General features: G+C 44.9%; 1 protein-coding gene across 4 annotated transcripts; it reads right to left on the bottom strand.

Moving 5' to 3' along the window:
* Positions 1-4,473: 4,473 nt before the first annotated feature.
* On the bottom strand, positions 4,474-20,173 carry Cdca7 (cell division cycle associated 7). Of its 4 annotated transcripts, none has more exons than XM_045148472.1 (10): positions 20,089-20,173; positions 16,530-16,652; positions 15,869-16,105; positions 11,700-11,936; positions 11,126-11,209; positions 8,278-8,478; positions 7,798-7,935; positions 6,685-6,834; positions 6,412-6,548; positions 4,474-5,574 (listed from the first exon to the last, which is right to left on the bottom strand). In XM_045148472.1, exons 1-10 carry the CDS (start codon positions 20,107-20,109, stop codon positions 5,544-5,546), a joined length of 1,359 nt encoding a protein of 452 aa, XP_045004407.1. In that variant the 5' UTR covers positions 20,110-20,173; the 3' UTR covers positions 4,474-5,543. The 4 variants fall into 4 exon arrangements, with proteins under 4 accessions (XP_045004407.1, XP_045004406.1, XP_045004409.1 ...); XM_045148471.1 differs by having other exon boundaries at positions 8,278-8,481; XM_045148474.1 differs by lacking the exon at positions 15,869-16,105.
* Between the last annotated feature and the right edge of the window lie 2,151 nt (positions 20,174-22,324).

Raw genomic sequence — 22,324 nt, forward strand, 5'->3', positions numbered from 1 at the left:
ATATGGACATGTGTGGGGCAGAGAGGGGCGGGGACTTAGGACCAATCTTGTGTCGATCTCCTGTGGATAATCACAGTGGCTGAGAGTACAAGAAAGAGGGCAGTGGCCAACGTCACGCTGGGAGGACAGCATTCCGCACCAGCCCACCTCTTTCCAGGCCCCATCCATCAAGTTTCTCAGCCAGGCTTTGCCCAGCACTTAGCTAGCCTCACAGAACCTGATTAGTTATCCTCCTAGACTTACACACTCCTGCTTAGGCAAGCTCAGCTTAAAGAAAATAAAAATCAAGGGCTGGAGAGATGGCTTAGCGGTTAAGCATTTGCCTGTGAAGCCTAAGGACCCCGGTTCGAGGCTCGCTTCCCCAGGTCCCACGTTAGCCAGATGCACAAGGGGGCGCACGCGTCTGGAGTTCGTTTGCAGAGGCTGGAAGCCCTGGCGTGCCCATTCTCTCTCTCTCCCTCTATCTGTCTTTCTCTCTGTGTCTGTCGCTCTCAAATAAATAAATAAAAATTAAAAAAAAAAAAGAAAGAAAATAAAAATCAAGATCCGTTCATAGAGTTCGGGGCCAGGCTGGGCAGCATATCAAGACTCTATCTCAAAAATAAAAATGAGGGGCTGACTAAAAGCAGTAACATTCGGATCCAGGCTACATCATGGTGAGCTATGACAACATGATCTGAGTTGAAGAAGACAGACACAAGGCACTGATTGTATGACTCTACTGAGACTAAACATCCAGGAGAGCTAAATCCGGAAAGCAGCTTGTCAGGCCTGAGAGGAGAGATGGGGGGCGGTGGGGCTTGTGGCAGAGGGACATAGGTTTCATTTTGAGGTGATAAGAATCACAACATGGATTATAGTGGTGGTTTTATGATATGGTGAATATATTAAAAGCCACGGAACTAAATGGGTGAATTGCGTGAAAATTAGTTTCAAGTACAAGTTATAACTCCATATAGCTGTTAAAAAGGGTGTGTGATCCCAGGTGGACTGAAATGCAAAGGCGGGAAGACGGAAGTAAGGACGGGGAACGCACTCGCTGGGAATGGGAGTGGGCAGGAGCTGGAAGTGGTCTGTGTTTCACTTTGGCTGGTAGACACGTGAAAAGTGTGTGAGCCGCACCTTTAAGAGTTTGTGTGCCCAAGACCATCATAAGAGGAAGAAAAGATCATGACATCAAAATAAAAGAGAGACTGATTGAGATGGGAAGAATGGAGTTTCAAAGGGGAAAGTTGGGGGAGAGAGGGTATTACCATGGGATATTTTTTATAATCATGGATGTTGTTAATAAATAAAAAAAGAAAAAAAAAATGAGGGGCTGGAGAGATGGCTTAGCGGTTAAGCGCTCGCCTGTGAAGCCTATGGACCCCGGTTCAAGGCTCAGTTCCCCAGGTCCCATGTTAGCCAGATGCACAAGGGGGCGCACGCGTCTGGAGTTCGTTTGCAGTGGCTGGAAGCCCTGGCGTGCCCATTCTCTCTCTCCCTCTATCTGTCTTTCTCTCTGTGTCTGTCGCTCTCAAAAAAAAATAAATAAATAAAATCAATCAATCAATCAATAAATAAATAAATAAAAATAAATAAAAATGAGGGGCTGAGCTGGGCGTGGTGGCACACGCCTTTAATCCCAGCACTCCGGAGACAGAGGTAGGAAGATCGCCATAAATTCGAGGCCACTCTGAGACTACATAGTGAATTTCAGGTCAGCCTGGACTAGAGTGAAACCCTATCTTAAGAAAAAAAAAGGGGGGTGGTGGAGAGATGACTTAGCAGTTGAAGCACTTGCCGGCAAATCCAAAGGATCCAGGTTCCATTCTCCAGTACCCACGTAAAGCCAGACACACGAGGTGCTGCATGCATCTGGAGTTCATTTGTAGTGGCTGGAGGTCCTGGTATGCCCATTCCCTTTCTCTCTATCTGCCTCTGTCTCTCATAAATAAAAAGGTAAAATACTATTAAAAAATAAACATAAGGCTGGAAAGATGGATTAGCTGTTAAGGCGCTTGCTCATGTTTAATCCACCACTTCCTTCCTCTGCAATGTTTCCCAGGCCCTGGCAGTTGGGAAGTTATAATTTAAAAGGAGGACCACATTAGTTTAAACACCAAAAATTTTCCAAACAATGGGTTTGGGGTGTAGCCCAGAGGAAAAGCATGTGCAGGTAGGTCCTGGTTCAATCACCATATAAATTCCAAATCAGCAGTCTATTGGCTTTGTTTGTTTGTTTTTCCAAGACTCACCTGTCACTCACTCTGTCCTCCCAGGATGGTCTCTCACAGCAGTCCTCCTACCTCTGCCTCCCCAGTGTGAGGACTCTAACATTTAGGCTCCCAGTTACATAAACTTGGTTTAAGATCCTTATGAAAAAAAAAAAACAACAACAACAAAAAAAAACCACAATAGTAATTCCTTTCTTTTGGATGTATATGGAAAGTGTAACTTTCAGCTTGGGTCCTCTCCGCAAGTATGTGGCTCATGGCCATACTATACGCCATACTACCACATACCTTTAAGAAGAAAACTTTGCTGGGCATGGCGACACACGCCTTTAATTCTAGTACTGGCGAAACACAGGTAGGATTGCCATGAGTTCAAGGCCACCCTGAGACTACACAGTGAATTCCAGGTCAGCCTGGGCTAGAGTCAGACCCTAAGTTGAAAAACCAAAAATAAAACAATTTTTTTTTAAAATGGAAAAATAAAACATAACTAAAAAGTTCCATAGACACTGGAACTACATAGGTTGCTAACAGTGGCCTACAGGCAGCCATTTGCCTGCCAAGTCTGGTCTGAAATTGGAAAGTATTTTTGTTTGTTTGTTTTTTGACATAGGGTCTCTCTCTAGCTCAGGCTGACATGAAATTCACTATGCAGTCTCAGGGTGGCCTCGAGCTCTGGCCGTCCTACGTCTGCTTCCCCAGTGGCAGGATTAAATGTGTGCGCCACCACGCTCGCCAAGAATAAGTAATTTAAAAATTATTTTACTGGGCTGGAGAGATGGCTTAGCAGTTGAGCAAGGCTCGATTCCCTAGGACCCACGTCAGCCAGATGCACAAGGGGGCGCACTAGTTGGACCATTCTCTATCTGTTGCTCTCAAATAAATAAAATTAAACAAAAAGATTTGAAACAAATTTATTTGCAAGAAGAGAGACCCAGGCATGGTGGTGCACGCCTTTAATCCCAGCACTCTGGAGGCAGCGGTAGGAGGATCTCCGTGAGTTACAGGCCACCCTGAGATTACATAGTGAATTCCAGGTCTGCCTGAGCTAGAATGAGACCCTACCTGAAAAAACCAAAGGGGGGAAAAAAAAGAGAATGAGCAAGTCAGGACCTCTGACCACTATAAACAAACTCCAGATGCATGTACCACTTCGTGCATCTGGCTTTATGTGGGTGGGCACTAGGAAATCGAACCTGGGTCGTTAAGAGTTTATAGGCCTTAAACACTGAGCCATCTCTCCAGCCCAGGAACTTCTTAAGACTGGTTATTTAACCCAAGCCGACCTCAAATTCTAATCCTAACCTCACCCTCCTGAGAGCTGCCATTAATGACATGCATCACCGTGCCTGGCTCTGAGTTTAGACCAGGCCTTTTGTGTCTTCTTGTAGTTATAAATTAGGTCTCAAGGAATGACATGCAGTTAATAAATATTTGAATGGTTGATAAACAGCAGCCAAGTATTACAAAAACCACTGTTCTTAGGTCTGCAAATGACAAGAGAACAGCAGAAAGCTTCATGAGCACAAGGCTGTCACGTGACGGACACTGCTGCTTTCATGTATTTTTCTCATCTCAGCTATTGGTCTTATGATCAAATGAGACACTGTTCAAGAGAACATCAGAAACCTAAGTCAAGAAGGAAACTTTTAGGAAAGAGGAAGAAATGGTCTTCCCAATATGAGGGGAGAAAAGATTAAATATAGTTAATATATTTGTTTATTTATTTAAGAGCTACAAAGAGGCAGATACACAGGATGGGCGCACCAAGGCTTCCAGCCACTCTGGCTAACGTGGGACCTGGGGAATCGAGCCTCGAACCGGGATCCTTAGGCTTCACAGGCAAGTGCTTAACCGCTAAGCCATCCCTCCAGCCCTATAGTTAACATTTTTATAGCCTGGTATGGTGGTGCATGCCTTTAGTCCTCAGCATGCCTTAGCACTCAGGAAGCAGAGGTAGGAGGATTTCTGAGTTCAAGGTCATAGTGAATTCCAGGTCAGCCTAAGCTACAGCAAGACTCTACCATAAAAAGCCAAAAAATATATGTATGTGTGTGTGTATGTATATATATGGTCATATTTAAACTTTTTTCTTTTTCCTTTTCAAGGTAATGTCTCACTCTAGCCCAAGCTTACCTGTAACTCATTCTGTACTTCCAGGCTGACCTCAAACTCACAGCAATCCTCCAACCTCTGCCTCCCTCCCAAGTGCTAGGATTGAAAGAGCTTTAAAATATCTTTTTATAACACATACACGTCAGAACAAAATGTTTTATTATTAAAATAAAAACCTTTGTATAAAAGCATTACAGATCCAAAGCTGTATTTACACTTGATAATTCAAGGTCCAATTAAGCACCAGAAAGTGAGCTGGTGCAGCAACAGACTACACAAGCAAGGAAATCTGACAGGCAGGATTCTACTTCTACCAACCAAGAGGGGAAGGGGAGGAACGACATAGCTCAGCCCATCGGCAGAAGGTAGCGTGTGCGCACACACTTTACGTCGCTACCTAAGTGCTTAGAGCCTAAACCGGACCAGTACCCAGCAGCCCCCGGGATGGCCACTTCAGGAAACTACAAGTTTAGTTCTTAATGTCAAGTTTCTTAAGTTTTATACCAAGAATTCACATCAGCCAATTCCAGGGTTTCACCATGCAAATTTCCCAGAATGTCTTTTCTCTTAACAATTGAAGTAGTTTGGTACAATGTCATCCACAACCTTTGGATGACTTTGGAAGCCGGATGTAGCCTGAGTCTCAAGAGAGGCAGCCAATGTAATACTCCACAACAATAACATCATCTTCCCACAAGATTTTAAGACTTTTGTGCCCCGGGTTTTCTGTTTCTAAAAGTCAACTAGTGTGAACACTAAATCATGTCCATTTCTTTTGTGTGTAAACAAGTTCAAAGGGCTGGTCTCTGGGATCTAATGGAGGAGTCAGTGTTACTATGGTGTTTCTAAGTGCTTGGGCTTTATGAGTGTGTCCCAGGGCTATTTTACACCAATTACATCAACTATGCCTTTATAAAACTGTCACTTAAAGAGAATTCATAAGTGAAGTGATGGCAAAGGACCCTTGTAAACAGAGGCTCCAAGATGTGGCCTAGTGATGCAGAGGGGAAACAGGTAAGGCAAGGGGTGCCAGCGATAAGCCTCTCGTGGGGTGGCAGGAACAAGCTGCAAGCCTAACAAGATTAACTCGCTTTGTGCTTCCTCTAAAAAACATCACAGAGATTCTCGCTCTGGGTTCAATCACAAACAAAAATCAAGGACTTTAATAAGAGGGAGCTGAGCAGCCGAAGGCAGAAGCGGGTCTTTCCAGTACTACGCCTGCATTTCAAATTCCTGCTTCAGGCTGCGGGAGAGAAAAGGGACATGTCAGGATATAGTTTTCAATCAAGAAGTTTTCTTTGTTCTTTTTTTAGACAGGATCTCACTCTAGTCCAAGCTCACAACATGGAACTTACTCTCTAGCCCAGGCTGGCCTGGAACTCACGGTGATCCTCCTACCTCAGCTCCCCAAATGGCTGAGATTAAAGATGTGTCCAACCATGCACAGTTTAAGAATCCTTGAGAGCTAAATTCATCTTTTATGTTAATTCTAGGTCAGCCTGGGCTAGAATGAGTCCCTACACCTTGGAAAAAAAAAAAAAAAAAAAAAAAAAAACGGGTGTGGTGCTGCACACCTCTAATCCCAGGGCTTGGGAGGCAGAGGTAGGACTGCCAAGAATTTGAGGACAGCCTGAGACTACATACTGAATTCCAGGTAAGCCTGGGCTAGACTGAGACCCTACCTCCAAAAACCAACCAAACAAACCAAAATTATTTTTGAGCCGGACGTGGTGGCCCACAACTTTAATCCCAGGACTTGGGAAGCAGAGGTAGGAGGATTGATGTGAGTTGGAGACCAGCCTAGGACTACAAGGTGAACGCCAGGTCAGCCTGCGCTACAGTGAGACCCTACCTTGGGGAAAAAACAAACAAGAAAATGTTATGAATTATAAAATGCATGTGGTCAATGCATGCACGCACAGGCTGGCTTTCCATGTCCACTGGGGTTAGTTGTACCCAGCAGATGTTTCTATTAATGTTCCTCTACTGTGGAGAGAACTACTGATTTCTATCATCCACATTAAAACACAGATGACTGTAAGATTCAGGTGAGGAAGAGAGGAAAAACAACAGCCATTACCTTTTCAAGTAAGCATGCACGTTCCCGAAGCCATGGTACTTGGCTAAATACACAAGGACCCCAGTGGCACATCGACCATCCCGTTGGCGGCAGAAACTGCAGTTGCAGATTCCTCGACAAGGCGGGCAATTCCAGTTCTGCATTAATGTGAAAAGCAATCATGAAACTAACCCGTAAGTGCACCTCCCAACTCCCCAGTGCCCTCTTCTGCCCTAAGCAGCTTACGGCCAATGTCAAGGCCCCAGGCTCACGCCTGCCATATAAAGCACGTACCGGGTCCAGCAGGGCGTCCTTGACCTCTTCACCATAACGGTTGCGAAGGCAGGGACCGCAGAACTGGCCCCGAATGCCCCAGCACTCTGGGTTTCTGCAGTTTGTTTTGGTATCAATAGTTTTCTGACGGCACTGGTGGCAAGTAGATCCCTAAAGGTAAGGAGCAAATGAAAAAACAGTCCATTTTGTAGAGAACAGCGCAAGGAAATGTCCTTATTCTTATCTGACTTGACATATTTTCGTAACATTTTATTTGTATTTATTTATTTGAGAGAGATAGATACACAAATAGGCAGGTAGAGAGAGAGACAGAATGGGTGCGCCAGGGCCTTCAGACCTGAAAATGAACTCCACATGCATCTGCCCCTTGTGCATCTGGCTTACATGGGTTCTGGGCAATTGAACTGAGGTCCTTTGGCTTTGCAGGCAAATGCCTTAACCGCGAACTCATCCCTCCAGCCCCCTTGAGATTTTGTTTTTTGAAGCTTATCAAACAACAACATAACCACATCCCAAGCAAGGTGATGCACCAGATTGGCAAGTGTAATAGTTTAATATCAATTATGGGAAAGGGGAGGTCAGGGCTATTACAGAGCACTTGCCTAGCACCTAGCATACCCAAGTTCGGAGTTTGATTTCCAGCATGGGGAAAAAAGGAACATTCTGCCCAAATCCTTTTTTTTTTCTTTCCCCGAGGTAGGGTCTCACTCTAGCCCAGGCTGACCTGGAATTCACTATGGAGTCTCACGGTGGCGTCGAACTCACGGCAATCCTCCTACCTCTGCCTCCTGAGTGCTGGGATTAAAGGCGTGTGCCACCACGCCTGGGCCAAATCCATTTTTATCTTTAGCACACCGCTGTATCCCCAGCAGCTATCTGTGTATGCACACTGAGCGATACTCAGTAAATCCATGTTGAATGAATCCACTTCTAAATTAAGAGAAATCCCAGGCCGATAATTCAGTCCCAGGGTTACCATACAACTCCTCTGTCCTTGTATGGAAAAGCACGCAGACACGCGGGCCCAGAGCTTACGAGGAGCAGCACACTGGGGCCCAAGCTGCCAGGCCACCCGTGGACGTTTACATTCCAGACATGACCTAGGGCTCTCACCAGTGAACGGCTATAGATCTTCTCTCGAGAGTTGCTGCAGATGTTCTCCAGCTCGTCCTTGGTGACTTCTTCAACTGGGCGGATGACGTGTGGAAGACTCATGGATCCAGGGCGACGATTTCTGGGCATGTCATCGTCCTGTGTGACACAAGAGATAGGGCACGGAATTCCTCCCTGGCTCTCTGCGGTTTTTGAATGTCAGATGCTGGATTGAAGTTTCATCACAGAAAAACTCAATTTGGGACATTTCTCTTGCTTGCGGGGGGGGGGGGGGATGTCATGTAAGCTTACTATGTGGATAATGGACAAATTACGGAAGTAATTCCTATAACTGAGAGAAGCTGTAAACGTCTCACCAGCTAACAAAAAAAAGCTCAGGGAACATGAAAAATTCTGGCTTTCGTGGGATCATTTGGTACTAAGTGACACCGAGCCTCCAGATGATGAAATAGACACACAAGGATGCCAGTGAGAACTCACATTCATGTAGCCATCCACGGACTTCCTCTTTCTTACTAGCATGTACTTGTCCTCTTCCTCATCTTCCTCTTCCTCCTCTGTGGGCAGAGTACCCAGAGACCCCAGGATCCGGGATCTTGACCTGGTAAGAGGCCGGGCTCTGCGTTCAGGGTTCCTCCTGGAAGCCACACCTGGGAAGGTTCGCCTTCGAGGAGGCCTTGACTGCTGAACACAACATGGGAGAAAGATGTGCTATGACCTGAACAAGCAAAAGCAGCACTGCAGGGAACCCACACAGTTTCCCTAAGCTTTAAATAAAAACAAAGCTCCGTTTTCTCCTTTTATTTCTTTCTTACTCAAAAATATTTTGTGAGACAGGAGTGGTGGTACATACCTTTAATCTCAGCACATGGGAGGAAGGAGAATTATCGTGACTTCGAGGCCACCCTGAGACTACATAGTGAATTCCAGGTCAGCCTGAGCTAGTGTGAGACCCTACCTCGAAAAACCAAAAAAAATTGTATTTCCTTATATGTATGTGGGAATCTCTGGTGCCACTGCAAACAAAAGCCACTTTTTGCATCTGGCTGTACATGAGTTCTGGGAACTCAAATAGAGGCCAACAGCCTTTGCAAGCAAGCACCTTTAACTGCTGAGCTATCTACTCAGCCATCATTTTCCCTGTCTTTATTTATTTATTCCTCTATTTACATAAGAGAGAGAGAAAATGGGCATGTCATGGCCCCCAGCCCCTGCAAATGAAATCCAGATGATACACCACCTGTGCATCTGGCTTATATGGGTACTGGGGAATCAAACCTAAGTCCTTAGGCTTTGCAGGAAAGAGCCTTAACCGCTAAGCCATCTCTCCAGCTCCTACTTTGTCTTTTTTTTTTTAGCAGTGGGGGGTGGGGGATGTTTCAAGCTGGGGTCTCACTCTAGCTCAGGCTGACCTGGAATTCACTCCGTATTCTCAGGGTGGCCTCAAACTCACAGTGGTCCTACCTCTGCTTTCACAGTGCTAAAGGGGTGTACCACCACCCCCATCAAGGTAGGGTCTCACTGTGGTTCAGGCTGACCCAGAATTCACTATATAGTCTCAGGTGGCCTTGAACTCTCTGCAATCCCCCTACCTCTGCCTGCAGAGCATGTACAACCACTCCGGCTTTTTGCTTTATCCATTTTATTACATGTGGAAAATGATCTCAAAGTCAATATAATTATAAAAGGTCAATATAATTCTTTTTTGGGGGGGAGGTGAGACAGGGTGTCACTGTAGCCCAGGCTGACCTGAAATTTACTATGTTCAGGCTGGCTTTGAACTCACAGCAATCCTCCTACCTCAGCCTCCAGAATGCTGGGATTAAAGGTGAGCCCCACCACACCTAGCTAATTCTTAATTTTAATTCGAGCTCTGGTTCCAAAAAGCCTTTCTAATGACATCTCCTAAGCTATCTCTATTTGCACAAAGGAAGCTCGCCTTTTCTTCCCTGGCCTCCAGCAAGTTTTTCTTTTATACCAAATGTCCCTCAGTTGCACTAACATAGTTTCTTATGACACAACCAAAACGATTATGAAGCCATGACCTGGCAAAAACATTGCTTTCTTTCCTTTCCCTCATTCTGATTTAAAAAAAAAAAAAAAAAAACCTATTAGGCAAACAGGTCTTAACTTCACCTGCTACTGAAGTTGGTCTAGCCTGGAAGGAAAGAAATCATCTATCAAAACCAATATAAACCAGGCATGGTGGGGCACACCTTTAATATCATCACTCAGGAGGCAGAGGTAGGAGGATCACCAAGAGCTCCCAACCACCCTGAGAATACATAGTCAATTCCAGGTCAGCCTGAGTTAGAGTTAGACTCTGCCTCAAAACAACAACAACAAAAAAGAAATATAGCCGGGTGTGGTGGTGCATTCAATCCCAGCCATTGTGAGGCAGAGGTAGGAGGACTGCCATGAGTTCAAGGTCACCCTGAGACTACATAGTGAGTTCCTGACCCTACCTTGGAAAAACCAAAAGAAGAAACATAGGGCTGGGAAGATAGACAGCCCAGTCAATAAAGTGCTTTCCTTACAAGCATGAAGACACGGTGCTTATGCTTATTTGTTTTGTAAGCAGGGTCTCACTGTAGCCAGGCAGTCCTGGAACTCACTTTGTAGCCCAGGCTGGCCTCAAACTCACAGCAATCCTCCTACTTCAGCCTCCTGAGTGCTAGAATTAAAGATGTACCCATGCCAGATAAGATGCAACTTTGGTCCTCAAAAGCCAAATTAAAAAAAAAAAAATCCAAGCAAAAGGGCTAGAGAGATGGTTTAACAGTTAAGGCACTTGTTTACAAAGCCAAAGAACCCAGGTTCAATTCCCTAGTACACATGTCAAGCCAGATGCATATGGTGGTACATGCATCCAGAGTTTACTTGCAGTGGCAGGAGGCCCTGGCATGCCCATTCTTTCGCTCTCAAATGAATAAAAAAAAAAAAAAAAATAGCCGAGCATGGTGGTACATGTCTTTAATCCCAGCACTGTGGAGGTGGAGACTGGTGGATGCCAACCAGTCTAGTCTAGTTGGTGAGCTCCAGGCCCAAGTGATCTCAAAAAGTTGGACAGTGACACCTGAGATTATCTTCTGGCCTCCACATGCATATATATGCATGCCACACTCACAAAAGGGAGGGCTATCATGCCGCAGGGATGGCAGGAGTGTCCCAGAAGAAGGACTATCTGGAGCGCTCCAGAGGCTTTTTCAAGGCCCCTGCAATTGTCTACAAGTTCACACAGATAAGTAAACCAGATTTTCCAACCTCACCACAATCTGCCCATATGCTAACCCAAACAAAAAACAACACTGCAGAAACAAACACTTACATTTACAGAACCGTGACCTGTGAAGGACCTTCTGCCAGAGAACGAACCAGGAAAACTCTCTAATTCTGACATGAGTTTTGCAAGCTGAAAAGGGAAGACAGTTAAGCAAATTATTAGTTTAGAATTACTGCTGAAAATGAACAGCTAATTTGTGAGAATGATGCTAGCACATCTCATAGCATTAATAATGATATATAAATATATATATATATCATTTATTTATTTATTGAATAGAGGGAGGAGAGAGAGAAAGAGGCAAATAAAGGAGAAGGAAAGGCACACCAGGGCCTCCAGCCACTGCAAACGATCTCCAGATACATGCACCATCTATTGCAGGTGGATTCACGTAGGTACTGGGGAATCAAACCTGTGTCCTTTGGCTTTGCAGGCAGGTGCCTTAACAGCTAAGCCATCCCTCCAGCCCAGCTTTAATGCATTTTGAAAAGCAAAATTAGTTTAGGGGGAAAAAAGGCTTGTTTGAGAGTGGGGGGAGACTTCACAGCTACATGGAGGTAGAAGCAACAGGCTGCTTAGAGAAAAGCTGTGAAGAATTCTAACGCAGTCAAGCACCTACCATGGCTTTGTTTTGCTTTATATTTAAAGCCCTTTTCTCCAGAAAGTTCATGCCTCCCTCTTCTTCAGAGTCAGAATTGGAGTCGGTGGCAGAGTTCTTGGAGGGTGGCGCGGGGACTGCCTTTGTGCTGGCTGCCCCCCTTGTACTGCGGGCCGGGAACTTCATGGCCACCCTGAGAGGTCCAGAGTGAAGGCACTGGCTGCGGGTCCTGCAGCCCTCCCGGTCCAACTGCAGTCTCTAGCGACAGAGCAAGGAATCCAAGTGAATGAGACACATTAGCAAATCAATCTAGACTGACTTGCACATGAATAGCGGGAATAGCCAGAGTCTAAGAAGCAGGTGGTAGGAGCTGCCCTCACAGCCCCGTGCCTGGGTACCAAGCCGCTTCTTCAAATGGATCCCCTGCCCCTTTCCCCATTTCTTTAAAATAGCTCCTTATTTCCAAAGAATTTGTACAGGAACAACCATGTCCACCCATAAAAATGATCTTCCATATGTATTAACTATTTTTTTTTTTTAGGTATGTTCTTGCTCTAACCCAGGCTGACCTGGAATTCCTCATGTAGTCTCAGGCTGGTCTTGAACTCACAAGAGCCTCCAGAGTGCTGGGATTAATGGTGTGCTGCCCACCCCTCCCCCCACCGATTTTTAACTATGTCAATTCTCTAGTTGTTTTGTGGTTGTTTTTCAAGGTAGGGTCTCACTCTAGCTCAGGCTGACCTGGAATTCATTATGTAGTCTCAGGGTGGCCCTGAACTACCTCTGCCTCCCAAGTGCAGGAATTAAAGGTGTGTGCCACCATGCCCGGCTCTCTCCTTGCAAATAAATAATTTTTCTAAGCCTTTTTTTTTGGGGGGGGGGCATTCAAGGTAGGCTCTCTAACACAGGCTGACCTGGAATTCACTATGCAGTCTCAGGCTGGCCTCAACTCACAATGGTCCCAAGTGCAAGGACTAAAGGAGTGTATCACCATGCCCTGTTCTGATTCATTGTTTAAATATTTTACTTACTTATCTGAGAGAGAAAGAGAAAGAGGCAGATAGAAAGAAAGAATGGGTGCACCAGGGCCTCTAGTCATTGCAAATGAACTCCAGATGCATGTACCACCTTGTGTATCTGGCTTACATGGGCATTGGGAAATCGAACTGAGAGGTCTTCAGGCTTTTCAGGCAGGCACCTCAATACTAAACCATCTCTCCCGTCAAAATTAACCATTTAGGTCCCACTGGGCAACGTGGTTCATGCCTGTAAGCCCAATGCAAGGGAGTCCCAGGACAGCCTGAGCTACACAATTAGACCATATTAAAAACAAAAACATGGGCTGGAGAGATGGCTTAGCTGTTGGGTGCTTGCTTGTGAAGCCTAAGGACCCCGGTTTGAGGCTCGATTCCCCAGTACCTACGTTAGCCAGATGCACAAGCGGGCGCACGCATCTGGAGTTCGTTTGCAGTGGCTGGAAGCCCTGGCACACCCATTCTCTCTCTTTCTCTGCCTTTTTCTCTCTCTGTCTGTCACTCTCAAATAAATAAATACAAATAAATATTTTTAAGAAAACAAAAACATTAATTCCCATTTTTCGCTCCCATCTGCCCCTGTAACCACCATCTTTTTCTGTTTCTGAATTTGACAGTTATTGGTACCTCTAAAATTTACTTGTAAGCTTAAAAAAAACTGACCTAAGGATGTAGCTCAGTAGTAGTGCTTGGTTGTATGCACAAGACACTCGGCTCAACCCCTACAACCAAAAACAAAACAAAGGGCTGCAGGGATGGCTTAGCGCTTGCCTGTGAAGCCTAAGGACCCACGTTCAACTCTCCAGATTCCACATGTGCCAGACACACAAAGGTGAGGCAAGCACAAGGTCACACAACCACTAGGTGGCACAAGCATCCGGAGTTCAATTGCAGTGGCTAAGACCCTAGAAAGCCAATTCTCTCTCTTAAAAAAAAAAAAAAAAACCTAAAAAAAGAGAATAAATAAATTCACAGATTAGAGCACAAATCATAATCTCAACATACTAACACACTATCACCTCACACCCACTAGCTCAGCTCAACCAAAAATAGAAAATAGGGATGGAGAGCTTGCTCAGTGGTTAAGGCACTTGCCTGCAAAGCCTAGGGACCAGAATTTGATTCCCCAGTACCCACATAGAGCCAGCTGCACAGGGTGGTGCATGCATCTGGAGTTCCTCTGCAGTGGCTGGAAGCCCTGGCACCCCCATATTCATTCTCTTTATTCTCTCTCTCTCCCTCCCTCCCTCTTCTATCTCCCTCTGCTTGCAAATAAATAAAAATATATTTAAAAGTAGCAAGTGTTAGCAGAATATGGAGAAAGTGAAACTCTTATACACTTCTGGAAGGAATATAAAATGGTATGCTCACTTTGGAAAAAAATCTGTTAGCTCCTCCAAAGGATAAACCCGGTTACTATTCGACCCAACAATCCCATTGCTAGGTGTATAGCCACATAAAAGTGTGGACATGAATGTTGATATGCTGATGGCAGCATTTTTCATAAGTTAAAAAGTACAAGCCGGGAGGTAATATGATAGAGAATGGAATTTCAAAGGGGAAAGTGTGGGGTGGGAGGGAGGGTATTACCATGGGATATTTTTTATAATCATGGGAAATGTTAATAAAACTTGTGGAAAGGAAAAAAAAAAAAGTACAAGCCCTCCAAATGCCCATCAATGGAGGGATAGAAAATGAGTATTTGTGGTTATGGTTTCTTGTTGGTGTGATGAAAACATTCTAAAACAGAAAAAAAGACGGGGGAACATTACCCACAAAGCTACAGAATCAGAAGAATGCCTTTTAAAACTCCAAATTTCTCAATAAGCCAGAAGTATAGCTCAGTGACACATGATTAGCAAGTGTGATTCTCTACACCAAAAAAATAAATCTTTTTAAAATTTTATTTATTTATCTATTTTGAAAGAGAGAGAGGCAGATAGATTGAGAATGGGTGCACCAGAACATCTAGCCACTGCAAATGAATGCCAGACGCATGTGCTCCCTTGTACATCTGGCTTATGATGGTACTAGGGAATCAAACCTGAGTCCCTTAGGCTTCACAGGCAAACACCTTAACTGCTAAGCCATCTCAATAAATATTTCTTAAATCTCCACAAACCGCTTTCAGTACTTCATGCATTCTTAGTGTTCAAAGATTGAGAGATTATAAAACAAAAACCTTGCATGGATTCTTAACACATTTAATCAAATGGCATTTTATTAACCACAATACCCTACAAAAAAACTGAAAGGCGGACTAAACTATATAGACTATTCAGCCATTGACAATAGGTCACATGCAGATTAGCAGGCTGGCCTCAGCTAACAAATGCCAATTGGTGCCCATTTGAACCAATACCTCTTATTACAAGAGACATGAATTAGCACAGTTATTGATAAGACAGTTCTGGAGTAAGTGTTATCACATCAGAGTTACTCAAATGGTGGCCCCCAGGTAGTGGATCCACGTGAGGCCTGGTAAGGTGGAGAACATGTGTCCCTTTGTAATGAAGACACTGCTTCCCCAGGACAAAGACTCAGGAACAAGAGCTGTCTGCAGGATGGCACAGTATGCTCAGGGAGGGGGGCGCATGCACAGCTGCAGCCTGAAGCAGGTGACCGAGCGGAGGTGGGGGCTCGCGGGAGAAGAGCAGACCAGGGAACGGCAAGCGTAGAAGCAGGAAGGGCCCTACGTGTCATCTCTACTGCTTGTGGCAGTCCTTGCAGGTCGTCAAGATGCAGGGACAGACCTAACTATGGAACCCAGCATCTGCCAAAGACCGACTCCATGCCAGGACTGTGCTTTAGGACATGTGTGTGTTTCCTTTGAAGAGCTGGATTTGTGGTCGTGAAAATCTGACAATGTTATACTCTATTTAAAAAAAAAAAAAAAAAAGTTGGCCAACTTTATTTAACAAATTTCCAAGAGTTCCACAACCTAAAAACTGTTTCAGACCTACAAGTTGGACATTAATAAAATACGACTGTAAGACACACACACAAAAAAAGTAATCTTAAAAAAAAAAAAAAAAAAAACAAGAAAATCTTCTGGCATGACTAAAACAAAAATGAACAAGGAGAAAAAGTTTCAAAAGACAAAAATCTTTCCTGCCTCTAAATATACCTTAATATTGGTGAAATTCTCAAACTCACCATTCCATCTTGTGTCTCACTCTCTGAGAAACCGCAAAATGATTCATCGTCAGAGTCGGCATGAAAAATACTGGCCAGTTCGTTAGTGGCATCTGGCCTTGGTTTCTGTAAAAATCCACAATGGCTTAATAGATCTTCTACCTCACTTTCTGAAAAGCCGCAGAAAGATTCATTATCAGAGTCCTCATAAAAAACACTTGCCAGTTCTTCACTGATATCTGACCTGAATTTAGGTTTCTGTAAAATAAATAAATAAATAAATGTGGTTGTGGATTTTTTTTTTTCTCTTTCAAGAACCAATTTTCCATAAACCTTGCAGAGAGCAAATCACATTTACAAGTGCACTACAAGAGAATAGCTTTTGTTACAAAGAAAAATGGTTCAGAGGTTTACAAATGATTTCTGAGTTGTTATGGCAAATCATCAGGCATGTTAGGTTAGGCGACATCTCAAAAGGATAGAATAAGTAGTTAATCTACCTCCAACAATTACCACCTAGAACCACAGCAAAGAGGGAAATGAAATTACAGTGCATACTGTATTTTCATAACGGCTGTATAGAAATGTAGGCAAAAAGCAAGCAGTTTTAATCATGCACAAAGCATTTGGGGCATTTTGAGCTCTACAGACTCAATTCTGTTTATTCTCAGGCAGCACTTACCGTGTTTGCAAAATTATCAGAAGCAAAGCTGTCACAACTGTCATCAGAGGATGATGAGGTTTCCATGGAAATCAACTTCATATATCTGAATTTCTTTAAGTTCTTTGCTCTGAGATCCTTTTGCTGAAAACAGAAATGGCAATACTATTAAGTGGGACACTGCCTGCAGTATCTAAAGACATCATTTTTAGTTTAGCAGGTTTAAAAAGCAGAGTAGATGGACACATTTTTCACACCCTACAGAGAAAAGAAAAGACTTGTAATGGCTACAGAAAAATTTTCAAAACCAGGTCAAATTCTAAGAAAGGATCCCTTCGGGAGCAGGTTTTAATGGTTATTTATCAATTTATTCAAACATCTGCAGAGCTACTTTTCTCCCCACCTTAACAGGCCCCAAGCTCTTAGCATTATATGGAGCGCCATGGGAGCTTAATGCTAACTCCTAAAATCCAACCTTATTTTTTTAATTGAACTGTACCTCTAAAAGGAAATTTCAAAAGTACAAAATGGCAGAGCAATTTTTCTCCCTCAGCCAAAATCAAGCTAATGAGGTCTTTTTATGTAAGCTTTGGGCTCTGTGCTGTGATGCTAATTTCCCAAACTACGAAAATTGGGCAGGACCTCTGTTTCAAGATGGCAGGCTTCCAGACAGGCCCTGTTCCAATCAGGAGGGGTATGGAGATTTTGCAAGAGTTCTTACAAATCAAGTATTATCAGCCCAGTAAACGTATGCTACAGGAAGCCAAGTTAAAGGTCAACTAGCACTCCAAACCCAGGTGGAATAGCTGATTCCATTTTAGCACTCCACTACCTGGCCTTCCCATCTCTTTCTGCTGGTCCCTGCCTCAGTAACTCCTGAAGTTTTTAAGGACTGGAAGAGCAGCTCAACAGAGAGCATCTGTCTAGCACAGGAGGCCTTAGGGTCAATCACCAGCACATGAGGAAAAGACAAGTTTTTTATTTTTATTTTTTAATTTATTTATTTGAGAGACAGAAAGAGGCAGATAGAGAGAGAGAGAATGAGCACGCCAAGGCCTCCAGCCACTGCAAACAAACTCCAGATGCGTGCGCCCCCTTGTGCATCTGGCTAACGTGGGACCTGGGGAACCGAGCCTTGGAACCAGGGTCCTTAGGCTTCACAGGCAAGCGCCTAACTGCTAAGCCGTCTCTCCAGCCCAAGTTTTTTTTTTTAAATATTATTTATTTGCAAACATGGAAGACAGAAGAGACAGAGAGAATGAGCGCACCAGGACCTCCAGCCTCTGCAAACAAAGTCCAGATGCATGCGCCACTGTGCATCTGGCTTCACATGGGTACTGGGGAAAGAACCTGGGTTGTTAGGTTTTGCAGGCAAGTGCCAAAACTGCTGAGCCATCTCTCCAGTCCAAAGACAAATATTTTCTTAAATATTTATTTGAGAGAGAAAGAATGGGTGCACCAGCGCTTCCAGCCACTGCCAAAGAATTGCAGACACATGCGCCACTTTGTGCATCTGGCTTTTCATGGATATTGGGGAATAGAACCCGGGTTGTTAGGCTTTGCAAGCAAGCACCTTAACTGTTGAGCCATCTTGCCAGCTTAAAGACAGGTTTTTAAATAACTTTTTCATTACATTAGTTCTTCTGTTTTTAGTTTCTCAAACAATGCCAAAGATAAGCAGAGTCCTTACACAGAAAATTCCAATAGGCAAACTTTGCTACAGACTCACAGAACGATGATGCTATAAATGTTTTCCCCTCCCTCTTCAGCCAACACTGTGCACTTCAGTTTCTAGCAATGCATAATATCCTCAAGATGGAAGCCAAAGCCCCGTGTTCCTAAGTGAACCTCAATTTTCTTAGGAGGTTTCTGTCTTCCTTTCAAAAAGGAAAATATTACTGGGCAGTACTATGAAATATAAAAGTTGTGTGTAAGTGGGGGTACAATAAATGTTAGGAGTAGAAAGGGATCTCTCATAAGTTTCCCCCCCACACACACGCCGCCCCTGTTTTCCAGATGAGGAAAAGCAAGGACCCTTGGAAGGTAAAATAGCTTGCAAAGACCAGAGGGTCCCCCTAAAAATAGCACAGCTCCTTGCAGAGCTTCAAGGAGCCTCATTAATCTACCTGCAAGTAGGAAGGCCCCAAACAGCCTCCAGGGAGATTCTAGGGGAAACATGCCAAACTTTAGCAAGCCAGGACAGGGCAAGAATTATGCACCAGGCAGATATGCCTTCGGAGGGAAAAAAAAAAAAAAGCAAAGCAAACGGTGGCATCTGGGATGAGAGTTTTTGCCAGGCATAATGCCATTTATGGTGGATGTCTTGGTGTACAAGCATTAAGTAGGATATGCTTTCAAATCGTGTTGAATTTTCTTCGCAGCAAAGGGGCTCAAATTAGATAAAAGTTGAGAGAGGTCAAACTGATTACTCAAGGGCTTAGTTGCCCCAAATTTCAACTCGGGCATATGAGCTTCCAAACTCAGCTAAAATGTGGGAGGGATGGTGTGTGTGTGTGTGTGTGTGTGTGTGTGTGTGTGTGTACTTGTGGCTGGGTGGGAAAGGTTTGATGCTGCCTAGGCTAACCTCGAACTGTCTCTGTAACCAACGATGATCTTGAATGCTAGATTCTCTTGCTTCCACTCCCCCAGCGCTGGGATTACAGAGGCAGGCAAATCCAAGCCCAACCCACACGTGACTTTCCTATTCTAGGACACCAAAAAAAAAAAAAAAAAACCAATTTCACACGGGCAGAGATGGGCTCTGAAGCCACGCCCCCGCACCCCACCCAACTCAGGCCCATCAGTGTTTTTCCTTCTACCCAACCCCCCACATTTCTACCCTATCCGACGACCTCTGACTTCCTTTAGAGCAAAAAGTTAACGTTCCTTTCAGGGCAACAAGCAGCTGTTGAGTGAGTTTGGGAGGGTAGGGGAGGAGGGGAGGAGGGGAGGAGAGCGAGCAAACGGTCGGGTCGTCAAAGGTTGGCATCAGCAAGTCCCTGAACTGCACTTAATCGCCATCTGGGACTAAAATACCCTGCACCACGTGCACAACCAAAGTTCTAAAGAGAAGCATTTGCAAGATCTCGGCAAACTCGCAGACCGTCCGCTATTAGAGGTGGCCCCTGAAGGCTGCGCGGGCCAGGAGTGTCCCAGAGCCACCTACTGCGCGCGGGTGAGAAACCACGCACCCACCCCAGCAGTGCGTGCAAGAAAAGAGCTAGGCGGCTAAGGGGCGACCCCCCGGGAGTGCCGGGAGACCAGCGCTGGGACACAGAGCAGGGCCTCCGGCGCGCACGTGCATCCCGGGCGCACGTGCCCTCGGGCTCGCCAGCGCTGCCAACCACGCAACACGGAACACACAAGCATGCCACCTCCAAATTGCGCGCTCGCCGGCGCGAGCATCCCTCCCCCACCCCCCACACCTTGATTTACTCCAAGCGCAAAACAAATACACAATCAGCGACTTCCCCAAAACCCCGCGACGCCCAGGACCGCCACCAGTTGATAAGCAGTTACGGCGACGGCGAAGTCCAGGGACTTGGTGCCCCACCCGTCCGTCCGTCCGTCCGTCCCTCACCCGCGCGCGACGAGCCTCCATGCTGGCGGCGGGCGCCCGGGCACTTGCAGCCGGCGGAGGCGAGCGTGCGGAGCGCACGGAGCAGGAGCAGCGCGAGCCGCGGGGCCGACAGGCGGGGCGCGCGGACCGAGGCCCGAGGGGCGGGGCCCGGGCCGGCTTTTCCCGCGCCGGGACCCAGGTCCTGCAAGGTGAGGTAACATCACGACCCCGCGCCGGGCCCGCCTGAGCCCCTAAGTCGTCCTGTGGTCTCAGTATTCTAAACTCCGAGATGTCCTCGGGAAGAGGGGAAATTCTCCTTGCCGAAGTGAGCGTTCCCGAACCACCTCTTTTGGAGCCCGCTCTTTATGTAGCTGCGCGGTCCTCGGCCAGTGGCGCGAAAGTAGCTGGCGTGGCCCCGGGCTGCCTGCGTTGATTTGCATGGATGCCCGGGCTGGGGAGGAAAAGCCGGGGATGGGGATATGGAGACAGACAGACGCTGAGCACTTCCATTAAGGTGGCAGTATACGCTATTTAAAAAGAAAAATTGATACAAGTCAGAGAATCCAACAGAAACACCGTTCTTGGTGAACCGGTTAGTCATGGACCTCTAATCTGGCAGCCACACCATTATAATGATAAAAGGGGTTAAATCCCGATCTTTGCTGAAAGCCCAGGAAGTCGAGTTGTTTTACATGAAGGTAGGAAGGTCTGTGGGTGGTAAAGTAGAAAACGTACTGGCAGGGTGAAAGTCTTTGGAGATTAGATGTTGGAGATAGATGCTACATTTGTAATAGGAGGTGGCTGTTCCCTTCTCCCGACAGAATTCGGAATTCAACTGAGTCAGAAAGGAGAGATTTTTCATTTTTCATCCCGAATGAAGTTGAAATAACGGAATAAATGAGGCTTTTCTTTTTGTTAAGGGAGGGGCTTGATTAAAAAAAAAACTAAGAAATTGAGCTTCATTAAAGACCTTAATTATAGTGCTAGTTTTTAAAAAGTCTTTTGCATTTAATAACGTTAGATTTTTTAACAAATATTTGATGTAAAAACATTCACATTTCCCCCTTATTTCAAAACTTCTGTTGGAATAAGTCCTTGGCTGTGAAGAGAGCATGCGCGGACACGCCATTCCGCTCCCAATTTGACTCTAAAAACTTGTAAGTAAATAATGCAGGAAGACAAAGGATTGGAAGGAGCTTTTCCGAAGCACGCCTGCCCACGGCTCACCCTGCCTCTGTGCCAGACAAAGAACTCGTGGTCTCTAAAGGGAGGCGCCAGGAGAAGAGGTCACTGGCTTGTCTAGAGAAATTACTGGTAGCCAGCAGGGTCCTCAATAAATATTTGTTGAGCTAAAATTATCGTTAGGGAAGTGCTGAAGTTGTAAGCCAGTCACACAAAGTAGGGACCATTAAGTCACTGTGGAAGATTTTGACAAGAACATTCTGAATCCCCCTGGGGCATGAGATAATAATTTGGTTTGCATTCTGGTTGTTCAAGGATAAGCTCTCTGGTTTGTTTGTTTTTAAGACTGGTGGTCTAAAAGACTTAATCTTTTTAGTAATCAGAAACATGCAAATTAAAGCAAAGAGATACAGTTTGGCTCTGAGTGGCAAAATTTTAAAAGCCTGATGATAACAGGTGTTAAGTAATAATAGGAGCAATTCCCACAAGAATGTGAGTAGTGTAATTTCTTTTTACATTAGACAGCAATTCAAGACTATGTAAATTAACCCAACAAAACCACTTCAAGATATATAACACTAGAATGTTTTTTCACATTGCTGGTTCAAACCTGTTGAAGTTGTGAAATCAATTCAGTGAGCTTCAGTTGGCATATTTTCTTTTTTTTTTTTTTTAATGTCTGTCTATGTGTGTTACCTTTGTAATTTTATTGTGGTTGGTGAGAAAGTTTAACATAAAAACTACTCTCCCAACAAATTTGCAAGTAAACTATATATAGTATTGTTGAATATAGTGTTGAGTAGCAGATCTCCAGAATTTATTCATCTTGATTCCCTGGAGGTATACATTGATTAGTAATTCCCCATTTCCCTTCCCTCCAGCCCCTGGCAACCACTAATCCATTATGATGCTATATGAATTCAAGGATTTACAACACCTCCTATAAGTACAATTGTGCATGGTTTGTTTTTCTACGTTCCCATCTTTGTTTTACAATGAAACAATTTAAAAGGAGATGTGGTTCACAAGCAGTGTTTCCCTAGCATGTGCCAGGTGCTGGGCTCAACCCCCAGAA

Source organism: Jaculus jaculus, chromosome 4, assembly GCF_020740685.1.
Source record: "Jaculus jaculus isolate mJacJac1 chromosome 4, mJacJac1.mat.Y.cur, whole genome shotgun sequence".
Classification (NCBI taxonomy): Eukaryota; Metazoa; Chordata; class Mammalia; order Rodentia; family Dipodidae; genus Jaculus; species Jaculus jaculus.